General features: G+C 37.7%; 1 protein-coding gene across 2 annotated transcripts in view; it reads right to left on the reverse strand.

The window, feature by feature from the left end:
- Positions 1-26,173, reverse strand: part of LOC137403769 (tumor susceptibility gene 101 protein-like) — a 36,295-nt gene that overhangs the window by 6,127 nt on the left and 3,995 nt on the right. Inside the window, exons 3-8 of one of the 2 annotated variants that reach the window (XM_068089803.1) lie at positions 25,574-25,658; positions 21,758-21,823; positions 21,420-21,583; positions 20,860-21,010; positions 5,798-5,932; positions 2,690-2,944 (exon numbers count right to left, since the gene is read on the reverse strand). In XM_068089803.1, coding sequence (XP_067945904.1) covers positions 2,690-2,944; positions 5,798-5,932; positions 20,860-21,010; positions 21,420-21,583; positions 21,758-21,823; positions 25,574-25,658 — 856 coding nt within the window. The remainder of the gene's footprint in view (positions 1-2,689; positions 2,945-5,797; positions 5,933-20,859; positions 21,011-21,419; positions 21,584-21,757; positions 21,824-25,573; positions 25,659-26,173) is intronic. The other variant, XM_068089804.1, reaches the window with a different exon arrangement.

A 26,173-nucleotide genomic window follows, 5' to 3' on the forward strand; every position in this document is an offset into this window, starting at 1 on the left:
GGCAAGTGAGATATCATATGATTGGCAAAACATCAGAGGGGTTTTCAAGTTGTGGTCACAAGTACATATTACTGAGTTCATGAAAACTAATGCTTCAAATTATCTGAAATCACATGCATAACACAGCGTTAACAGATAGTTTGACACAAGTCTGGTTCAATAAGAGCCTTAAAGATGTGTGACCCAAATATTTGACAAACTGTATACAGCTATAAAACCTTTATAGTTTGATTTCCGTTACAATCGAAGTTACAAATGTTCTTCTGGTCTGCCCTTTACAAAATGATTCGCTCAATTACTCCCGATGCGACTCAATTACTCCCGATGCGACTCAATACTCCCGACGCGACTCAATTACTCCCGACGCGACTCAATTACTCCCGACGCGACTCAATTACTCCCGACGCGACTCAATTACCCCCGACACGACTCAATTACTCCCGACGCGACTCAATTACTCCCGACGCGACTCAATTACTCCCGACGCGACTCAATTACTCCCGACGCGACTCAATTACTCCCGACGCGACTCAATTACTCCCGACGCGACTCAATTACTCCCGACGCGACTCAATTACTCCCGACGCGACTCAATTACTCCCGACGCGACTCAATTACTCCCGACGCGACTCAATTACTCCCGACGCGACTCAATTACTCCCGACGCGACTCAATTACTCCCGACGCGACTCAATTACTCCCGACGCGACTCAACTACTCTCGACGCGACTCAACTACTCCCGACGCGACTCAATTACTCCCGATGCGACTCAATTACTCCCGATGCAACTGAACTACTGCCGATGCGACTCAATTACTCAACTTAAAAAAGGTTATTTGCATATTTTTAGTGCGACTAAAACCGAGAGCTTTTCCATCTGCCAGTTTTATAATAATCAGGCCTAATGAAAACAAAGTATGAATTGAGTAGTACTAGTAGTACTGTTATCCAAGATATTATTATAGCGATATACAGTCGTGTGTAAAATAAACTAGACCCTTCGTAGGAAAGCCAACAATTCTCATTTACAATTTTGTAAATGAAAACTTACAAAGTTGTGAGCTTAGTCAATAGCCATAAATTATATACAGTGCACCGTCAGGATACGATTTTGATCCGTTCCAGGGTTGGCATCGTATGGTGGAAAAATCGTATGTAGAGGTATAGAAACCATTGTAATTATATAATGCAAAAATCCCCTGGTAACAATCATTAAAATTTTATAAAAGTGCTGCACATATTAAACATTAGTAATAAAATAGTATGTTAACCTTAGTAACTATAGTTACCTACAATAACTTTATTGTATTTAGTGGTTATGATCGGAAATAAAAGGTAACATTATAATGTACCATGTGCAGTCGTACCATAGAGAGTTGTTACCTTTGAGACAGAAGTACGTATAACATAAACTTTGTATTCATCTCAACTAAGTTTAGCTTACTAAACACACACTTAAAACTAAGTATTAGTATGTTTTTTTTAACTACTGTATTTTACTAAATTTCCACTTTTTATCCCTAAAGTTTTCACACTTATCAATTTCTGTCTTCGCTTTCACTATAACTTTTAGCAGACCTGCTTAAAACCATTTTCAACCTAATTTGACAGGATCACCACAACAGGGCTGTTTTCGTAACGAAGTAAATTGTTGTTAGCACATTAAAGGAAGTTGTCTGACCACCTGTTTAAAGGGATCGAAACTCAAACTTTGCTACTAGTTTTAAAAGCAAAATATTACCATTTTACACTTGAAAAGTGCTAAACTGAGAAAACTCGGTCATTGTGTTTCTTCCAGGCGCTGTGAAAATATTTTTGGTGAACAGCATTTCGGTGTCTTTGTTACTTCGACATACGTAATGTAATAAGCATACCGACTGCCAAATTTGAACTCGGGCAAAAATTTTGTTGAATTCGTATCATGAAATGAGATTTGTATGGGGAGGTGACAAAATAATCATGTTCCACTTCGTAAGGTGAGAAAATCATATATCAGGATAATCGGATCCTGAAATAGCATTGTATTAAATTAATCCTCATTTTGTCCTAATTTCAAACATGTAAACCAAACAGCTGTGAAATTATGTTTTTGAATGATTATGTAGGCTAAATTCTGAACATTCCATTTTTTGAATGGTTGAAGATAACAATCTGTACAGATGTGATCACACCACAAACACTGTGTTTGCTTATTTCAAGTCGTATACATGTATAAGATTTTAAATAAGCAACACATACTTCAATTCCTCAGCGACTTCAATTTATTAGCGACTTCAACTCCTCAAGAATTACTTACAATAGCAGCCATACATTATATTGGCAGTAAGTTGTTTTCATGAAAAATATTTGACTATTTTAAACAGACTTCTTCAAAGACATGAGATTATAGATAAAATATGCAGTAATCATGCGTTCTCTCTCTCATCAAGTTTTCATTTAGCCGAGCTAATAGTCCGCTATGAAGCTCTATCGACATTAATGCATGTGCATCATTGACCTCTGCTCATTTTCATGAACACACATAATGAACAATAAAATTACTTGAAATTGAAACAAAGTTGTCTGCACCGAAACCATTTGCACAAAAAATTAAGATTTTGTTGTTGTTATACGTCGTTTAAATCAATCGTCAAATACTGCACCCACCATGTTAGCCAGTAATGTCAATAACAAGAACAGAGGACTGACCCGTAGTCGGGGGAGGATTGGTGTAGTTGTTTGTAGGATAGGGTGGGTAAGGAGTTGTTGTGGAGTATGGGGCTGCAGTTGAAGCAGGTGGGTAGCTCGTAGCAGGCTGGGCAGAAGGATACCCAGTCGAACCGGTTGTTGCTGGTCCCGGAGGATATGGCAGCATTCCTGGATAACCGCCAATAGACGCAGCCGTAGTTGTGGGCGCTGTTGTTTGGTAGGGAGGCTGTTGTGGAGTCCCATAAGAAGGATACCCTGCAGAGAGATTGATCAGACACCTTTTAGTCTTCTACATTTGGCAGTTTTGCAACTAAACACTGACAACAAGATATGCCAAAGGAAGCTTACGACAGCCATTGCCAGAATGGTAGCTTATGATTGCGGAAACCTCAACAAAACAACTAATGTGTCTGTTTCATGATTAGCTTGCTAGCTAATATCAGAAAGCCAGGTATAGCTTTCTAGCAATTCCTACAGCTTACGGGTAAATGCGCTATTTCATTATTAAAAAACATTCTCAGCTTTATACCAGGTTTTTAGCCGTGTTGCGTATGTAAAGGTCTTATTTAGAAAATGCATGGAGGTCTGTGCCTGTGCAATAAACCAGCAAGAGTAAAACATAACAGTGTCTATGATAAGGAAGGTTTGAGTTGCACAAAACAGAAGTGATTTTGGAACATATACATAAATAGAGATTAAAAAGCTCATTAGCGACACGAAACATTCATTTGTAGTATTGAAAACATGATGTAACAGTGAATGGTTTGTGAATTCATTTAAATCATGCTTATATTTATACAACTGCACCACATTGAGACTTTGTTAAATAGTTTGCATCAGCCTCCCAGCAAATTCACTTCTTTGTGCAAACGCCTATAGCTGGTCCTGTCATTAACAATATATAAATATTTATGTGTAACTTCATAAATGACTTTGAACAATATTGTCTGGTTGTTATAAAGAAGCCTTTTCATATTTGACAGATGCTGACACCTTCGTCGATGTAAATCATAACAGCTTCATGAACAGCTCCATTGTGTGTTAGTTAAGAGACTGATGACTATGCCACGTAAAAAAACTGCGATACAGGTACTAGCAGTGAATGTCATTGAGGATGACATCAGCATCTGGCTCAAAGCCACTGCACATTCTGGTAACTAGAGTTGTGGTTAGCTATAGAATAAAAATGCCACATATTTAAAAGTTTCCACATAAAACAAATGGTTATACAATGACACAAATAATATTTTAACAATCTGTATATCATTTGTTCCGAGTCTGATGCATTCTTGCTGCATGTATCGAGTCATTCTCCCCTGTACACGGCCATTTTAGCAAGCACCGGTTGCATATCTTATAAAAGCAACCTGTGCAGGGCACCAGACACAGCCTCAGCCTAGGAGAGAAACTCCTGCAGTCTTTTAACTGCTAGTAATTAACCAATCAATTGAGCTACCTGTCAACCCATGTCACCCTGGCTGCCAGCCGATGTCATTCTACCTGTCAACCCATGTCATCCTACCTGTCAACCCATGTCATCCTGCTACGATCCCAGCATTGAAAGTTAAAAAAATCTGCGGAGTCGTTATTGTCATCATTATACTAGCTACAAACAATGAGTAAATAATCTTGTGTTTATCTTCCTGAGCTTCTGGTTCTAGGTATTTAAGAGTCATCTTCTCGTGAACATTTTTCCAAAGAAGATAAATACAGAATTTATTTAATTAACCAAATCATCCTGTCAGTTTTAATTTCTTGAAATGCTACTAACAACTTACAAACCTTTACTGTGCACTAATACAAACACCGAGTTGAACAGGAGAACGGTTGTTATTTATCTTCTTGAAAAGACAATATGAGTTGATTGAAGCTATTGCTGCCTCTTTATAACAATAGGAATGACACTCCGTGCTAATCGGTCTATCAACCATACATCTTTGTCTCAACATCTCAACAATTGCTAATCTTACCATTCCTGCTGATAGTCAGTATGAAACACACAACCAAAGAATTAAATATACAAAATGAAATAGTGAAAACTTTCAGAGTATATATATAGTGAAACGATCTAAATAATCTTAAAAAAGAATGACGAGAATGAAAATACTACAAATGTAGCAGCAGTCAGGAGATTGAATTGTAAACGCGCACATACGAGGGTAAATGAAAGTGATATTCAAACGCTCAATTATAGACAGGTGACACACAAGCACGTGACAACTGCGCTTCAGTTGACAGGGTTATGAAGTCACAAACAAAGCGTGTAAGCTGAACAATGATAATCGCCAGCATTTTTATGAAAAGGTAATAATTTAAGCAGCTGTTAAGTTGACATGTTATGAATCGATTGTAATAGCATTGAGTTTGCAGTGAAAAGATAATGAACTGACACAATGGAGATGAAAAGGCCTGTTAAGAGTTTCAGTCCATAAACCATGGTCACCCTCCGCCACACGCAGATTTAAATAGTAATGATAGACTTGTAAATGCTACCTCTAGTTCTGGACACCAAAGTAGGCATTTAAAAAACATCATCACACAGTGATTCAAATCTTGAAAGCATATTTCAAACTTATCAATCTAATTAGAGTGTAAACATTTAATTTTCCAGATTTCTTTCATCTTTTGCGTGAAAAATAACTTTTGTTAACTTTATATTTGGTTATAGGTACCTCCCAGCTCCTCACTAAAGCTTCACCTTTATTTTTTTAAAAGTTACAACTTGAATGGCTGATTAGAGTGCGGACAACACAGTATGCCTACGGAGGGAGATAAATCCAGAAGAAACTACTCTTTTTTCGCTACTTTTTGTTGGTTTTTCACTATTACGTTTAAAAATGGTAAAATTTCAGTGAATTTATAGCAGTAAAACATAATTATATATTTTGTGGAAGCAAATGTAAAACATTTTTTTATAAAAGCATATATAGATTTGATTAAAAAAGGCTCCGAGATGGGGACAGTCAATATAAATAAAGCATAAAATCTTTAACGAAGCAAACTTTTCAGCCCCTACCTATTTGATGAGAGCCATCCAATATGCAACAGGAAGGGTGAAGTTACACGGATAAGCAAAACAGAGAATTTGTTGAGGTCAGCTATACATACCCTGAGGTGCTACTGAGCTACTGCTTGTATTTGTATAGCCAGGTGTATATGTCGGATAGGGTGGTACACTAGGGTACCCTGTCGCTGTTGAAGAACCTGGATACTGACCGCCATGCTGAGGCATATTTGGTGCTGCTGCAGGACACAATGGTGAAAGCTAGTGGCATGCAACAGAACACAAAACAGGCAGAACGAACATTCGAAAGCGAGCCGACACATTAACTGCATGACAGATCTATGGATGCATAGATCTACCTATGTAATGGCACATATTAGAGTCAACCCACATGCTTATTAAGAGCGAGCGCAAATAGTATTAGATAGAGTCGAGAGAGATCTTAGACAAACTAAACCTGTCTAAAAGCCAATTGTCATAAGAACATCTCAGTGAGTATATTATTTTTTCGCCGAGTCGGAGATTATTTTCCATGACCCATTAAATGAGCGTGGCTCTTGAGACAAAACGAGTAAAAACAGCATACATTTAGACAAAACCACAGCATTAGAACAGTTAGGAAAAGCAAAAACTGACCACAATATACATGGTTACAATTCCTGTTCTATTGGCAGAAAAGAATGCATAACAAATCCTATGTTAAGACATTTGAATGAGATAGAGCTGACCTCTATGAAGATGATATTTTATGTGAAAAACAGAAAGATAGTTCTTTATTTTTTCATATCCATAAAATATTTTATGTAGACTATTACAATTGTAGCAATAGAGAGATGTTATAGGTATTCATATCTTGAATAATATGTAAAGATACAATTCATCCTCATGAGCTCATAACTCCCAAACTATTTTAACTTCCATAACTCGACAGAGCTGCTTGACTCAAGTCTGCATCCAATTAAAAATAATTACAAATAATTAATGGCCCTCAATAAAACACACAATCATCCTAAGAAAGCAAATGCAGTAGATACAATGATACGACTGATGAATGCAACTGTAGATACAATGATACGACTGATGAATGCAGCTGTAGATACAATGATACGACTGATGAATGCAACTGTAGATACAATGATACGACTGATGAATGCAGCTGTAGATACAATGATACGACTGATGAATGCAACTGTAGATACAATGATACGACTGATGAATGCAGCTGTAGATACAATGATACGACTGATGAATGCAGCTGTAGATACAATGATACGACTGATGAATGCAACTGTAGATACAATGATACGACTGATGAATGCAACTGTAGATACAATGATACGACTGATGAATGCAGCTGTAGATACAATGATACGACTGATGAATGCAGCTGTAGATACAATGATACGACTGATGAATGCAGCTGTAGATACAATGATACGATTGATGAATGCAGCAGTAGATACAATGATATGACTGATGAATGCAGCTGTAGATACAATGATACGACTGATGAATGCAGCTGTGGTTACAATGATATGACTGATGAATGCAACTGTAGATACAATGATACGACTGATGAATGCAACTGTAGATACAATGATACGACTGATGAATGCAACTGTAGATACAATGATACGATTGATGAATGCAGCTGTGGTTACAATGATACGACTGATGAATGCAACTGTAGATACAATGATACGACTGATGAATGCAACTGTAGATACAATGATACGACTGATGAATGCAGCTGTAGATACAATGATACGACTGATGAATGCAGCTGTAGATACAATGATATGACTGATGAATGCAGCTGTAGATACAATGATATGACTGATGAATGCAGCTGTAGATACAATGATACGACTGATGAATGCAGCTGTGGTTACAATGATATGACTGATGAATGCAACTGTAGATACAATGATACGACTGATGAATGCAACTGTAGATACAATGATACGACTGATGAATGCAACTGTAGATACAATGATACGACTGATGAATGCAACTGTAGATACAATGATACGACTGATGAATGCAACTGTAGATACAATGATATGACTGATGAATGCAGCTGTGGTTACAATGATACGACTGATGAATGCAGCTGTAGATACAATGATACGATTGATGAATGCAGCTGTGGTTACAATGATACGACTGATGAATGCAACTGTAGATACAATGATACGACTGATGAATGCAACTGTAGATACAATGATACGACTGATGAATGCAACTGTAGATACAATGATACGACTGATGAATGCAGCTGTAGATACAATGATATGACTGATGAATGCAGCTGTAGATACAATGATACGACTGATGAATGCAGCTGTAGATACAATGATACGACTGATGAATGCAACTGTAGATACAATGATACGACTGATGAATGCAACTGTAGATACAATGATACGACTGATGAATGCAACTGTAGATACAATGATACGACTGATGAATGCAACTGTAGATACAATGATACGACTGATGAATGCAACTGTAGATACAATGATACGACTGATGAATGCAACTGTAGATACAATGATACGACTGATGAATGCAACTGTAGATACAATGATACGACTGATGAATGCAACTGTAGATACAATGATACGACTGATGAATGCAACTGTAGATACAATGATACGACTGATGAATGCAACTGTAGATACAATGATACGACTGATGAATGCAACTGTAGATACAATGATACGACTGATGAATGCAGCTGTAGATACAATGATACGACTGATGAATGCAGCTGTGGTTACAATGATACGACTGATGAATGCAGCTGTAGATACAATGATACGACTGATGAATGCAACTGTAGATACAATGATATGACTGATGAATGCAACTGTAGATACAATGATACGACTGATGAATGCAACTGTAGATACAATGATACGACTGATGAATGCAGCTGTGGTTACAATGATACGACTGATGAATGCAGCTGTAGATACAATGATACGACTGATGAATGCAACTGTAGATACAATGATACGACTGATGAATGCAGCTGTAGATACAATGATACGACTGATGAATGCAACTGTAGATACAATGATACGACTGATGAATGCAGCTGTAGATACAATGATACGACTGATGAATGCAGCTGTAGATACAATGATACGACTGATGAATGCAGCTGTAGATACAATGATACGACTGATGAATGCAACTGTAGATACAATGATACGACTGATGAATGCAGCTGTGGTTACAATGATACGACTGATGAATGCAGCTGTGGTTACAATGATACGACTGATGAATGCAGCTGTAGATACAATGATACGACTGATGAATGCAGCTGTAGATACAATGATACGACTGATGAATGCAGCTGTAGATACAATGATACGACTGATGAATGCAACTGTAGATACAATGATACGACTGATGAATGCAACTGTAGATACAATGATACGACTGATGAATGCAGCTGTAGATACAATGATACGACTGATGAATGCAGCTGTAGATACAATGATACGACTGATGAATGCAGCAGTAGATACAATGATACGACTGATGAATGCAGCTGTAGATACAATGATACGACTGATGAATGCAGCTGTAGATACAATGATATGACTGATGAATGCAACTGTAGATACAATGATACGACTGATGAATGCAACTGTAGATACAATGATACGACTGATGAATGCAGCTGTAGATACAATGATATGACTGATGAATGCAACTGTAGATACAATGATACGACTGATGAATGCAGCTGTAGATACAATGATACGACTGATGAATGCAGCTGTAGATACAATGATACGACTGATGAATGCAGCTGTAGATACAATGATACGACTGATGAATGCAGCTGTAGATACAATGATACGACTGATGAATGCAGCTGTAGATACAATGATACGACTGATGAATGCAACTGTAGATACAATGATACGACTGATGAATGCAACTGTAGATACAATGATACGACTGATGAATGCAACTGTAGATACAATGATACGACTGATGAATGCAGCTGTAGATACAATGATACGACTGATGAATGCAGCTGTAGATACAATGATACGACTGATGAATGCAGCAGTAGATACAATGATACGACTGATGAATGCAGCTGTAGATACAATGATACGACTGATGAATGCAGCTGTAGATACAATGATATGACTGATGAATGCAACTGTAGATACAATGATACGACTGATGAATGCAACTGTAGATACAATGATACGACTGATGAATGCAGCTGTAGATACAATGATACGACTGATGAATGCAACTGTAGATACAATGATACGACTGATGAATGCAACTGTAGATACAATGATACGACTGATGAATGCAGCTGTAGATACAATGATACGACTGATGAATGCAACTGTAGATACAATGATACGACTGATGAATGCAACTGTAGATACAATGATACGACTGATGAATGCAACTGTAGATACAATGATACGACTGATGAATGCAGCTGTAGATACAATGATACGACTGATGAATGCAACTGTAGATACAATGATACGACTGATGAATGCAGCTGTAGATACAATGATACGACTGATGAATGCAACTGTAGATACAATGATACGACTGATGAATGCAACTGTAGATACAATGATACGACTGATGAATGCAACTGTAGATACAATGATACGACTGATGAATGCAGCTGTAGATACAATGATACGACTGATGAATGCAACTGTAGATACAATGATACGACTGATGAATGCAACTGTAGATACAATGATACGACTGATGAATGCAACTGTAGATACAATGATACGACTGATGAATGCAGCTGTAGATACAATGATACGACTGATGAATGCAACTGTAGATACAATGATACGACTGATGAATGCAGCAGTAGATACAATGATACGACTGATGAATGCAACTGTAGATACAATGATACGACTGATGAATGCAACTGTAGATACAATGATACGACTGATGAATGCAGCTGTAGATACAATGATACGACTGATGAATGCAACTGTAGATACAATGATACGACTGATGAATGCAGCTGTAGATACAATGATACGACTGATGAATGCAACTGTAGATACAATGATACGACTGATGAATGCAACTGTAGATACAATGATACGACTGATGAATGCAGCTGTAGATACAATGATACGACTGATGAATGCAGCTGTGGTTACAATGATACGACTGATGAATGCAACTGTAGATACAATGATACGACTGATGAATGCAACTGTAGATACAATGATACGACTGATGAATGCAACTGTAGATACAATGATACGACTGATGAATGCAGCTGTGGTTACAATGATATGACTGATGAATGCAACTGTAGATACAATGATACGACTGATGAATGCAACTGTAGATACAATGATATGACTGATGAATGCAGCTGTAGATACAATGATACGACTGATGAATGCAACTGTAGATACAATGATACGACTGATGAATGCAGCTGTAGATACAATGATACGACTGATGAATGCAACTGTAGATACAATGATACGACTGATGAATGCAGCTGTAGATACAATGATACGACTGATGAATGCAGCTGTAGATACAATGATACGACTGATGAATGCAACTGTAGATACAATGATACGACTGATGAATGCAACTGTAGATACAATGATACGACTGATGAATGCAGCTGTAGATACAATGATACGACTGATGAATGCAGCTGTGGTTACAATGATACGACTGATGAATGCAACTGTAGATACAATGATACGACTGATGAATGCAACTGTAGATACAATGATATGACTGATGAATGCAGCTGTAGATACAATGATACGACTGATGAATGCAACTGTAGATACAATGATACGACTGATGAATGCAACTGTAGATACAATGATACGACTGATGAATGCAGCTGTAGATACAATGATATGACTGATGAATGCAGCTGTAGATACAATGATACGACTGATGAATGCAGCTGTAGATACAATGATACGACTGATGAATGCAACTGTAGATACAATGATATGACTGATGAATGCAGCTGTAGATACAATGATACGACTGATGAATGCAACTGTAGATACAATGATACGACTGATGAATGCAACTGTAGATACAATGATACGACTGATGAATGCAACTGTAGATACAATGATACGACTGATGAATGCAACTGTAGATACAATGATACGACTGATGAATGCAACTGTAGATACAATGATACGACTGATGAATGCAGCTGTAGATACAATGATACGACTGATGAATGCAGCTGTGGTTACAATGATACGACTGATGAATGCAACTGTAGATACAATGATACGACTGATGAATGCAACTGTAGATACAATGATACGACTGATGAATGCAACTGTAGATACAATGATACGACTGATGAATGCAACTGTAGATACAATGATACGACTGATGAATGCAGCTGTAGATACAATGATACGACTGATGAATGCAGCTGTAGATACAATGATACGATTGATGAATGCAACTGTAGATACAATGATACGACTGATGAATGCAGCTGTGGTTACAATGATACGACTGATGAATGCAGCTGTAGATACAATGATACGACTGATGAATGCAACTGTAGATACAATGATATGACTGATGAATGCAACTGTAGATACAATGATACGACTGATGAATGCAGCTGTAGATACAATGATACGACTGATGAATGCAGCTGTAGATACAATGATACGACTGATGAATGCAGCTGTGGTTACAATGATACGACTGATGAATGCAACTGTAGATACAATGATACGACTGATGAATGCAACTGTAGATACAATGATACGACTGATGAATGCAACTGTAGATACAATGATACGACTGATGAATGCAACTGTAGATACAATGATACGACTGATGAATGCAACTGTAGATACAATGATACGACTGATGAATGCAGCTGTAGATACAATGATACGACTGATGAATGCAACTGTAGATACAATGATACGACTGATGAATGCAACTGTAGATACAATGATACGACTGATGAATGCAACTGTAGATACAATGATACGACTGATGAATGCAACTGTAGATACAATGATACGACTGATGAATGCAGCTGTAGATACAATGATACGACTGATGAATGCAACTGTAGATACAATGATACGACTGATGAATGCAGCTGTAGATACAATGATACGACTGATGAATGCAACTGTAGATACAATGATACGACTGATGAATGCAACTGTAGATACAATGATACGACTGATGAATGCAACTGTAGATACAATGATACGACTGATGAATGCAGCTGTGGTTACAATGATACGACTGATGAATGCAACTGTAGATACAATGATATGACTGATGAATGCAGCTGTAGATACAATGATATGACTGATGAATGCAACTGTAGATACAATGATACGACTGATGAATGCAGCTGTAGATACAATGATACGACTGATGAATGCAGCTGTAGATACAATGATACGACTGATGAATGCAACTGTAGATACAATGATACGACTGATGAATGCAACTGTAGATACAATGATACGACTGATGAATGCAACTGTAGATACAATGATATGACTGATGAATGCAGCTGTAGATACAATGATATGACTGATGAATGCAACTGTAGATACAATGATACGACTGATGAATGCAGCTGTAGATACAATGATACGACTGATGAATGCAGCTGTAGATACAATGATACGACTGATGAATGCAGCTGTGGTTACAATGATACGACTGATGAATGCAACTGTAGATACAATGATACGACTGATGAATGCAACTGTAGATACAATGATATGACTGATGAATGCAGCTGTAGATACAATGATACGACTGATGAATGCAACTGTAGATACAATGATACGACTGATGAATGCAGCTGTAGATACAATGATACGACTGATGAATGCAACTGTAGATACAATGATACGACTGATGAATGCAACTGTAGATACAATGATACGACTGATGAATGCAACTGTAGATACAATGATATGACTGATGAATGCAGCTGTAGATACAATGATACGACTGATGAATGCAACTGTAGATACAATGATACGACTGATGAATGCAGCTGTAGATACAATGATACGACTGATGAATGCAACTGTAGATACAATGATACGACTGATGAATGCAGCTGTAGATACAATGATACGACTGATGAATGCAACTGTAGATACAATGATACGACTGATGAATGCAACTGTAGATACAATGATACGACTGATGAATGCAACTGTAGATACAATGATACGACTGATGAATGCAGCTGTAGATACAATGATACGACTGATGAATGCAACTGTAGATACAATGATACGACTGATGAATGCAGCTGTAGATACAATGATACGACTGATGAATGCAACTGTAGATACAATGATACGATTGATGAATGCAGCTGTAGATACAATGATACGACTGATGAATGCAGCTGTAGATACAATGATACGATTGATGAATGCAGCAGTAGATACAATGATACGACTGATGAATGCAACTGTAGATACAATGATACGACTGATGAATGCAACTGTAGATACAATGATACGACTGATGAATGCAGCAGTAGATACAATGATACGACTGATGAATGCAACTGTAGATACAATGATACGACTGATGAATGCAGCTGTAGATACAATGATACGACTGATGAATGCAACTGTAGATACAATGATACGACTGATGAATGCAGCTGTAGATACAATGATACGACTGATGAATGCAGCAGTAGATACAATGATACGACTGATGAATGCAACTGTAGATACAATGATACGACTGATGAATGCAGCTGTAGATACAATGATACGACTGATGAATGCAACTGTAGATACAATGATACGACTGATGAATGCAGCTGTAGATACAATGATACGACTGATGAATGCAACTGTAGATACAATGATACGACTGATGAATGCAACTGTAGATACAATGATACGACTGATGAATGCAACTGTAGATACAATGATACGACTGATGAATGCAGCTGTAGATACAATGATACGACTGATGAATGCAACTGTAGATACAATGATACGACTGATGAATGCAGCTGTAGATACAATGATACGACTGATGAATGCAACTGTAGATACAATGATACGATTGATGAATGCAGCTGTAGATACAATGATACGACTGATGAATGCAGCTGTAGATACAATGATACGATTGATGAATGCAGCAGTAGATACAATGATACGACTGATGAATGCAACTGTAGATACAATGATACGACTGATGAATGCAGCTGTAGATACAATGATACGACTGATGAATGCAGCTGTGGTTACAATGATACGACTGATGAATGCAACTGTAGATACAATGATACGACTGATGAATGCAACTGTAGATACAATGATATGACTGATGAATGCAGCTGTAGATACAATGATACGACTGATGAATGCAACTGTAGATACAATGATACGACTGATGAATGCAGCTGTAGATACAATGATACGACTGATGAATGCAACTGTAGATACAATGATACGACTGATGAATGCAGCTGTAGATACAATGATACGACTGATGAATGCAACTGTAGATACAATGATACGACTGATGAATGCAACTGTAGATACAATGATACGACTGATGAATGCAACTGTAGATACAATGATACGACTGATGAATGCAGCTGTAGATACAATGATACGACTGATGAATGCAACTGTAGATACAATGATACGACTGATGAATGCAGCTGTAGATACAATGATACGACTGATGAATGCAACTGTAGATACAATGATACGATTGATGAATGCAGCTGTAGATACAATGATACGACTGATGAATGCAGCTGTAGATACAATGATACGATTGATGAATGCAGCAGTAGATACAATGATACGACTGATGAATGCAACTGTAGATACAATGATACGACTGATGAATGCAACTGTAGATACAATGATACGACTGATGAATGCAGCAGTAGATACAATGATACGACTGATGAATGCAACTGTAGATACAATGATACGACTGATGAATGCAGCTGTAGATACAATGATACGACTGATGAATGCAACTGTAGATACAATGATACGACTGATGAATGCAGCTGTAGATACAATGATACGACTGATGAATGCAGCAGTAGATACAATGATACGACTGATGAATGCAACTGTAGATACAATGATACGACTGATGAATGCAACTGTAGATACAATGATACGACTGATGAATGCAGCTGTAGATACAATGATACGACTGATGAATGCAGCTGTGGTTACAATGATACGACTGATGAATGCAACTGTAGATACAATGATATGACTGATGAATGCAACTGTAGATACAATGATACGACTGATGAATGCAACTGTAGATACAATGATACGACTGATGAATGCAGCTGTAGATACAATGATACGACTGATGAATGCAACTGTAGATACAATGATACGACTGATGAATGCAGCTGTAGATACAATGATACGACTGATGAATGCAACTGTAGATACAATGATACGACTGATGAATGCAGCTGTAGATACAATGATACGACTGATGAATGCAACTGTAGATACAATGATACGACTGATGAATGCAGCTGTAGATACAATGATACGACTGATGAATGCAACTGTAGATACAATGATACGATTGATGAATGCAGCTGTAGATACAATGATACGACTGATGAATGCAGCTGTAGATACAATGATACGACTGATGAATGCAACTGTAGATACAATGATACGACTGATGAATGCAGCTGTAGATACAATGATACGACTGATGAATGCAACTGTAGATACAATGATACGACTGATGAATGCAGCTGTAGATACAATGATACGACTGATGAATGCAACTGTAGATACAATGATACGACTGATGAATGCAACTGTAGATACAATGATACGACTGATGAATGCAGCTGTAGATACAATGATACGACTGATGAATGCAGCTGTAGATACAATGATACGACTGATGAATGCAACTGTAGATACAATGATACGACTGATGAATGCAACTGTAGATACAATGATACGACTGATGAATGCAGCTGTAGATACAATGATACGACTGATGAATGCAGCTGTAGATACAATGATACGACTGATGAATGCAACTGTAGATACAATGATACGACTGATGAATGCAACTGTAGATACAATGATACGACTGATGAATGCAGCTGTAGATACAATGATACGACTGATGAATGCAACTGTAGATACAATGATACGATTGATGAATGCAGCTGTAGATACAATGATACGACTGATGAATGCAGCTGTAGATACAATGATACGACTGATGAATGCAACTGTAGATACAATGATACGACTGATGAATGCAGCTGTAGATACAATGATACGACTGATGAATGCAGCTGTGGATACAATGATACGACTGATGAATGCAACTGTAGATACAATGATACGACTGATGAATGCAACTGTAGATACAATGATACGACTGATGAATGCAACTGTAGATACAATGATACGACTGATGAATGCAGCTGTAGATACAATGATACGACTGATGAATGCAGCTGTAGATACAATGATACGACTGATGAATGCAGCTGTAGATACAATGATACGACTGATGAATGCAACTGTAGATACAATGATACGACTGATGAATGCAGCTGTGGTTACAATGATACGACTGATGAATGCAGCTGTGGTTACAATGATACGACTGATGAATGCAGCTGTAGATACAATGATACGACTGATGAATGCAGCTGTAGATACAATGATACGACTGATGAATGCAGCTGTAGATACAATGATACGACTGATGAATGCAACTGTAGATACAATGATACGACTGATGAATGCAACTGTAGATACAATGATACGACTGATGAATGCAGCAGTAGATACAATGATACGACTGATGAATGCAACTGTAGATACAATGATACGACTGATGAATGCAGCTGTAGATACAATGATACGACTGATGAATGCAACTGTAGATACAATGATACGACTGATGAATGCAGCTGTAGATACAATGATACGACTGATGAATGCAGCAGTAGATACAATGATACGACTGATGAATGCAACTGTAGATACAATGATACGACTGATGAATGCAACTGTAGATACAATGATACGACTGATGAATGCAACTGTAGATACAATGATACGACTGATGAATGCAACTGTAGATACAATGATACGACTGATGAATGCAACTGTAGATACAATGATACGACTGATGAATGCAACTGTAGATACAATGATATGACTGATGAATGCAGCTGTAGATACAATGATACGACTGATGAATGCAACTGTAGATACAATGATACGACTGATGAATGCAGCTGTAGATACAATGATACGACTGATGAATGCAACTGTAGATACAATGATATGACTGATGAATGCAACTGTAGATACAATGATACGACTGATGAATGCAACTGTAGATACAATGATACGACTGATGAATGCAACTGTAGATACAATGATACGACTGATGAATGCAACTGTAGATACAATGATACGACTGATGAATGCAGCTGTAGATACAATGATACGACTGATGAATGGTAAAAAGAACAGATTAAATCTAAACATTGAATAACATCAATAGCTGTCTTTTTAAATTAATAACTTCTAATATCAGGAAAGAAAAATGATCCATGTCCAAATCTAAAATCAAAATTTAGAGGTTTTGCTGAACACACATTAAGCCACTTGTAAACAAGATAGCATTTGAAATACGCCAATATAGTTCTTATCTGAAAGGGAGCGGCTACCTTGTACTAATGTAGAGCAAAGATAAGAACTCAATTATTGTCGATTAGGTCAGCAGGTTGAACTCAACATTACCAAATGCATCCATGAGTTCATGTTCAACCCTACTAGGTCTACCATTCCTTCATCCAACATATACAGCTGACAATGATTCCAGTTTAACCTATCAACAATTTATTGTATGTGTAGATTAAAAGGATTCGACCAGCTACATCAGAACTGAAACACTAAGTCTGCAGAGATGGCTATTAAAGAACTCTAAATTCATGATCTATTAGATAGCAGGGTCCTAAATGACAGGTGATGAGGAGAGTCTTACAGGCTGTTCAGTTTATCATAGCTTCAAGTATTATCTGATGCCAAATAAGACATTCACTGTTTACAATTGGAGTCGTGTCACCTACATTATTTCTAGCTACGCAGCGATAGGAAGAACATCTTAAATGTTTTAAGCGTGACTTGAATCGTACAGAATTAAGACTGGCAGATATTACTCTTGTGACCATTGAGCATCGCAGATGCTTAGCCTGTGTTCTATCGCAGCAGAGTCATTATTTTTATTTCTTTTGGCAAGCAGAAACCAGTTGTTGCAACTGTGATTACAGATAGAAAACAGCATTTCAACATTAACAATAATAAAGACAACTCAGTGTTAGGCAGCGGGTTAATGTTGGCCCATTTAATAAATGTTTGTCTACCTTATGACATGTTACTTCGTAATACAGTAGTTATAGAACATTATCCATTCCAGAAGGTTGTTCGAAAACCGAGTTGTTCAAGATCCGAAACAATTATTCCCATTAGAATTAATATATGTAAATTTTAATCCATTCAAAGTGGAAATAACAACTTCAGTAATGTATTTTTTTAATATTTCACACCATAAACTGTACTGTCAATAAAAACGGGTAAATATACAATCGTGTTTATTTTTAATAAAAGATTTTCTACCTATGATGATGAAAACAGAAACAAAAAGTAAACTTTTCGTATGTTTTGCTCTTAAAACATTTAAAACATTCTACGATACAATACCAATACCAAAAATTGATGACGAAACAGCCCCAGATACAGCAGATCAGTTACATCAAAAGTTGTGTGAAAAAGAAAATATAAATAGCAATGGCAAGTCTACTTCACATCTATGAAGGAGAATCCTCCTCCAAAACAATTTAGGGTAGCTCGACTGGAGGAGTTGTCTCTCTAGCAAATCTCTTCGTTAGAATCACTTCGTCTCAGATGGTTCCTTCTTTTTTGTAATAGATTTATGAAGTGTAACTTGCTTTTTCCTTTGTTAACGAATGTTTCCATGCTGTTTCCGGAGCTGTTCCGAATGTTTAATTTAAATGCGCATGCTCCGGTCTGGTCGAAAACCGAATTTATGTTAGAGATCCGAGACGAACAAATCTCAAATATTTTGATCGAAAATGGAAGCGTTTGAGAACTGAGATTTCACTGTACTGATCTCAGGGAAGTGACGACATGACTCATGAATGATATGAGAGAGAGGTAATGTCTACATATATCAACAGTCAACTAAGGTCAATAGAAATATACAACCTATAAGTGCGCAGTCGTGTAAGCTACCAGCTAGATGAGAGATGAGCTCTCATAGACAAGGTTTGTTGGCAGACTCATCTATTTGAGAAAGATGATAAACAGACCAAAGTTCTTCGCTGCCAAAGACAACACTTATGACAGAATATGTGTTATGACAGAATCTAACTGGATGTTAAAGAGCCTTATGACTATTGTAGGTTGAGCTCATAAGTACAAGAATTACTATAGTAATAATATAATGCAGGTAAATGGAGGTTTCTGTGCTTTACAACGCAGTGGTTCTGGAGTGCTCTGCATATGCAGCCAAGAATCATACCCATGTGCTTACCCAGCCTTGGGTCATGTAAATTCACTACATAGTGTCGGGTTATGCATATGTACACAAACGGTATAGTCCTTTAAAAGCACCTGTTACTTAAACTCTAGTAACAGCGCTGAAACTGTCCATGTACGTCTGTGAAAATGTAAACCAAGATCTGACTGTCGTGACCCGCATCAAGCGAATTAGGAAATAATCCATAAGGAAATGGTCAATGTAACGACTACAATAAAGCAGCCCTAAGTAAAATATCATAGATATTAGTTACCGACAAGGTACTTTCTTCTGAGAGAATTAGTACTGAGATATCAATACTTATTCCCAAAAAGTTATTTTTATAGAGGCAGACACACCCGTGACAGACACCCAGATGAATACAGATATTAAATATAGACCCTCCAATAGGCAGCTGGGACAATCATGAGATATCCTCATTAGCTCTATAGCTGTTCACTGCCTAGATACTGAGTGAATAAGGTATAAAGATAGTAGGAAAAAGTCAACTTACAAATAGGGTATGGTAGTTGGTTTTGAGTGGCTGACTGATTCGCAGAAGGGACTGGAGGCGGCGCCCTAGTCTTTGACTTGGCAAACACCGGAGGCTCCTCTCCAAAAACCATACACAAGACAGACACGAGCGTGTGCGTATCTGACTGTCCCTATGCATATGATAAATTATAGGTGAACATTAAATAGAGAGCAAACAACAGGAGATAATCATACAACAATTCTGACTAAAAACCAGTTTAGCGCAAGAGTAAGCTCTCAGCTACCAAACCATCCTGTTATATGCTACACGACTGCATATCCAATGACTTCTCAATTGCAACCAAAGACAAGAGAGGTGTCTCAAGTATTCTAGAAGACAAACTACAGCACACGGCGACACAAACATGATGATCTGATTTACCTTTGACGAGCCAACCAATACCTGACTACCAAACATCCAATAAATCATCAACTGTACAAATGTATTGCAGAGTTGTAAACTGAGACCATATAGTAGACAGTGTAACATCTGTTTATGGCGACAAAAAGAGGAAGACTTAACTAACAAGCCCAACTTACATATCGCCACTCGTTAAGATATGGTATCGTGACGGATCCGCTTTGATCAACATGTTTACCAGCCTTGATGTTCATAGTGGCAGTTGGTTGCACAAACACCAAGGGAGCATTATATGGGTGAGTCTCATGTGTCCATATAATTATGGGTATGTTGTATGTTTTGGCTGCAAAGCAAAGGATGTTTTACTCAATAAAATGCAATGTAATCCTTATAGTGTTTTGAAAGAAGCAAAGCTCCACACCAGACCAACAGTTAATCTTTGGATACAAATCGTGCACTAGAAGGAACCCAATAGAATAATACAGGTGGTTTAAAACTGCGAAACTTCAGAAGTCACCTTTGTATTTGATTGGTATGGTTCCGTCTAGACAGACGAGCTGTTTGCTTTCCCCATTTCTGTATACTACAATGAACAACAATAAGATAACTTAGACAACCTACAATGATGCAAAGATAGCATCTTAGTTAAAAGAGCGTTTCACCGTAGACAGACATATCATCGTTTTCTGTAATTGAATTAGACCGTTGATGAATTTTTTGTAAGGGTACTGAGGTAGCCTCCTTATTGCCTGCCCTAGATTTTCTGTCAGGGTTGTCTCCCTTAGCGCAGGAATAATGTAAGTTAGATTGCCCTTCCTGACATTCCGTGGCGGGCTTGACCTACCATTTGGTAGTCCACGGTGTCAACCACTACACCACACCTGTTCCTAAGGATTATTTATAAGGCCAGTAAAACCTGTTGACTTCCTTCATTAAATTGAAGAGCTTGTATATTAACATCTTTATTGTTCTTTTACCATAGGAGTAAGTTCACACACCTTCGCCTAAAATAATCGGGTTGTTCCAAGACATAGAGGAGAGGTTACGACAAAAGTAAAATGTCATCAATATGAGAGTTATTCTTTTATTGTTGCCGTAGAAGGGTTGTCTCCTAATTGTTATTATGAATGCTAATTCTCTTATTGTTTTTGCGTAAGTTAGTCACTAATTGTTACTATGGGTATCATTCTTTCTTTGTTACTGTAAACAATTATAGCCTCACTGCTACGACTAAGAAAGTTACAATCTTATTGTTACCATAGGAGTCATTCCCTCATTGTTATTATGGAGGTTATTCCACCATCAAAAGGTGAGATTTAGTTAGAACAAGACCATAATTATATTCATAAGATGAGAATTTTTCAACAGTATTTGTATTACAATTAAAATATATTGTACAGCAAAATACCCATCAAACAGGGAGAGTGAATCTAGACACACAATGACAAGTCATTTAGACCTAGATGTATGAGCAAAGTGGGTCACCAAGTTGAGCTAATCAATGCAGAAGTACCACATTAGCACAACTCTGGTAGAGTAGTTATGCCAATTACTACTCTACTATTAGCATCACTCATCACTTTAATATTTCGGATTGTGTGAGGAGGGTACACTTAGGGGAATATATTTTGGGCCAGCCATAATTGAACGGCTCATCTTCATGGAGTTCAAAGACTTCCAATTATTCCTGTAAACTCTCCGAGTCTGACATTTAGATCGCATTCTTAAACAACTTTTTATAGCAATTTGTCAATCACATTTCTCATTTTACAGACAGGCGTTGAAAGTCTATACTGAAAACTGGTGCGTTTTTCTAGTTAGGTAAATGTGTAAACTTTCTCAGCAGTTTAAACGCATACTGTTTAGTAACGTACAATCAATACATCAAACAGCTTCAAGGACCTTTGGGTGGAAATCCCTGCTTTGAGAAAAGCTTCTTTCCTTAAGTTTAGGAGTTTGTGCAATCTAGTTTCTATTGCTGTTTGTTTTTAAGCAACCTGACACCAAAGCTATAAATGAAGGAGACACTACTGTTGAACCGACACCAAAGCTATAAGTGAAGATGACACTACGGTTGAACTGACACCGAAGCTATAAATGAAGGAGACACTACTGTTGAACTGCCTCTGAAGCTATAAGTGAAGGTAACACTACTGTTGAACTGACACCAAAGCTATAAATGAAGGAGACACTACTGTTGAACTGACACCGAAGCTATAAGTGAAGGTGACACTACTGTTGAACTGACACCAAAGCTATAAATGAAGGAGACACTACTGTTGAACTGACACCGAAGCTATAAGTGAAGATGGCACTACGGTTGAACTGACACCAAAGCTATAAGTGAAGGTGACACTACTGTTAAACTGACACCAAAGCTATAAGTGAAGGTAACACTACTGTTGAACTGACACCAAAGCTATAAGTGAAGGTAACACTACGGTTGAACTGACACCAAAGCTATAAGTGAAGGTGACACTACTGTTCAACTGACACCAAAGCTATAAACGAAGGTGAGACTACTGTTGAACTGGCACCAAAGCTATAAGCGAAGGTGCCACTACTGTTGAACTGACACCGAAGCTATAAGTGAAGGTGACACTACTGTTGAACTGACACCAAAGCTATAAGTGAAGGTGACACTACTGTTGAACTGACACCAAAGCTATAAGTGAAGGTGACACTACTGTTGAACCGACACCAAAGCTATAAGCGAAGGTGACACTACTGTTGAACCGACACCAAAGCTATAAGCGAAGGTGACACTACTGTTGAACTGACACTAAAGCTATAAGTGAAGGTGACACTACTGTTGAACTGACACCAAAGCTATAAGTGAAGATGACACTACTGTTGAACTGACACTAAAACTATAAGTGAAGGTGACACTACAGTTGAACTGACACCAAAGCTACACGTATAAGCAAAGGTAACACTACTGTTGAAATGCAGGTGGTACAATCAGTTGAGAAATCAACAAAGACATGCTTCACTTACAATCTTTGATAACAACTGACTGTAATACTTAGCTTTGATGGCATTTCTTAAAGTATTTTTTGTAAATTATGCACAATCATTTTAGATTTTACATTTATTGATGAGAATGGGCGCATTTAAACAACAGCCCGCAGTTTAGATTAATACAGTATCAAATGTTATTACAAGGTAAGGCATGCTTAGATCATCATCAAGTACTGAATGATATGCAAATACTACAAGGCTACTTAATAGCTATGGTGGCTCTTACAAACTTTAAAAAACTACTTTAATGAAAAAATGACAGGAAACATAATAAGCAGCCAATTTGCTGTATTTATGATTTACAAACCAACTCAATATTTCTCTCATTCAAATTTGCTTGCGGGACACAGAATTCGCTCACAGACACCTAAATGCGCTCCATCTGTCAATACAATTGTTGAGTGTTATTATATCTATGATAACTTTACACTGTAGTTATTAGGATTGAGAATACAGCTAAGTATAATTAGCGAGAGAGCACAATCAAAACCATCTCTGTGACAAAAACACCTAGAGTCATGGGTCACTCCTGAGAGCACAATCACAACAACCTCTGTGACATGAACACCTAGAGTCAAGAACCACTCCTGAGAGAGCACAATCACAGCCATCTCTGTGACAGAGACACCTAGAGTCAAGGGTGATTCCTAAGAGAGCACAATCACAACCATATCTGTGACAGAAACACCTAGAGTCAAGGGTCACCCCTGAGAGAGCGCAATCCCAACCATCTCTGTGACAGAAACACCTAGAGTCAAGGGTCACCCCTGAGAGCACAATCACAACAACCTCTGTGACATGAACACCTAGAGTCAAGAACCACTCCTGAGAGAGCACAATCACAGCCATCTCTGTGACAGAGACACCTAGAGTCAAGGGTGACTCCTAAGAGAGCACAATCACAACCATCTCTGTGACAGAAACACCTAGAGTTAAGGGTCACTTCTGAGAGAGCACAATCACAACCATCTATGTGACAGAAACACCTAGAGTCAAGGGTCACTCCTGAGAGAGCACAATCACAACCATCGCTGTGACAGAAACACCTAGAGTCAAGGGTCACTCCGGAGAGAGCACAACTCAAAGTCAGCCGTGCATGAGGTAGAGTGAACTGACGGTCAACTCAGTGTTTATGATATTCATTTTTACTCTTATTCTTTTAGTTTCTACAGACATTTACCCAGTTAAGGGTGTTGCATGGGCGGAACTAATAACCAGAAACATCTGAACACCCCCTCTACTATTGAATTCACAAAAAGTAATGACCCCTAATACGCTATTCATAAATGTGTTATAACAAATAAATACTTACCAAACTGCTTCTTAAATACTTGAAGAGATGTGAAACTCTTAGTGACAGCCCTAATGTCAGCAAAGGCCTGACTGTTATACTTGTACTAAAAATAGAAACACAGGGACATTTCTGTACCTACAATTGTATCATACATATATGACCATGATTAATGACCAGTCTAAGCAGTTATATATGCTACTGAACTTTTGAATGCTGTCTAGAAAATTTTATTGCTACACGGAAACATGTGAACAGAACTATGCTCTCAGCAATGGGTTGGTTTTATTGCTACACGGAGACATGTGAACAGAAGTATGCTCTCAGCAATGGGTTGGTTTTATTACTACACGGAGACAAGTGAACAGAAGTATGCTCTCAGCAATGGGTTGGTCTTATTACTACACGGAGACAAGTGAACAGAAGTATGCTCTCAGCAATGGGTAGGTCTTATTGCTACACGGAAACATGTGAACAGAAGTATGCTCTTAGCAATGGGTTGGTCTTATTGCTACACGGAAACATGTGAACAGAAGTATGCTCTCAGAAATGGATTGGTTTTATTGCTACACGGAGACATGTGAACAGAAGTATGCTCTCAGCAATGGGTTGGTTTTATTG

This window comes from Watersipora subatra, chromosome 9 (assembly GCF_963576615.1).
Source record: "Watersipora subatra chromosome 9, tzWatSuba1.1, whole genome shotgun sequence".
Classification (NCBI taxonomy): Eukaryota; Metazoa; Bryozoa; class Gymnolaemata; order Cheilostomatida; family Watersiporidae; genus Watersipora; species Watersipora subatra.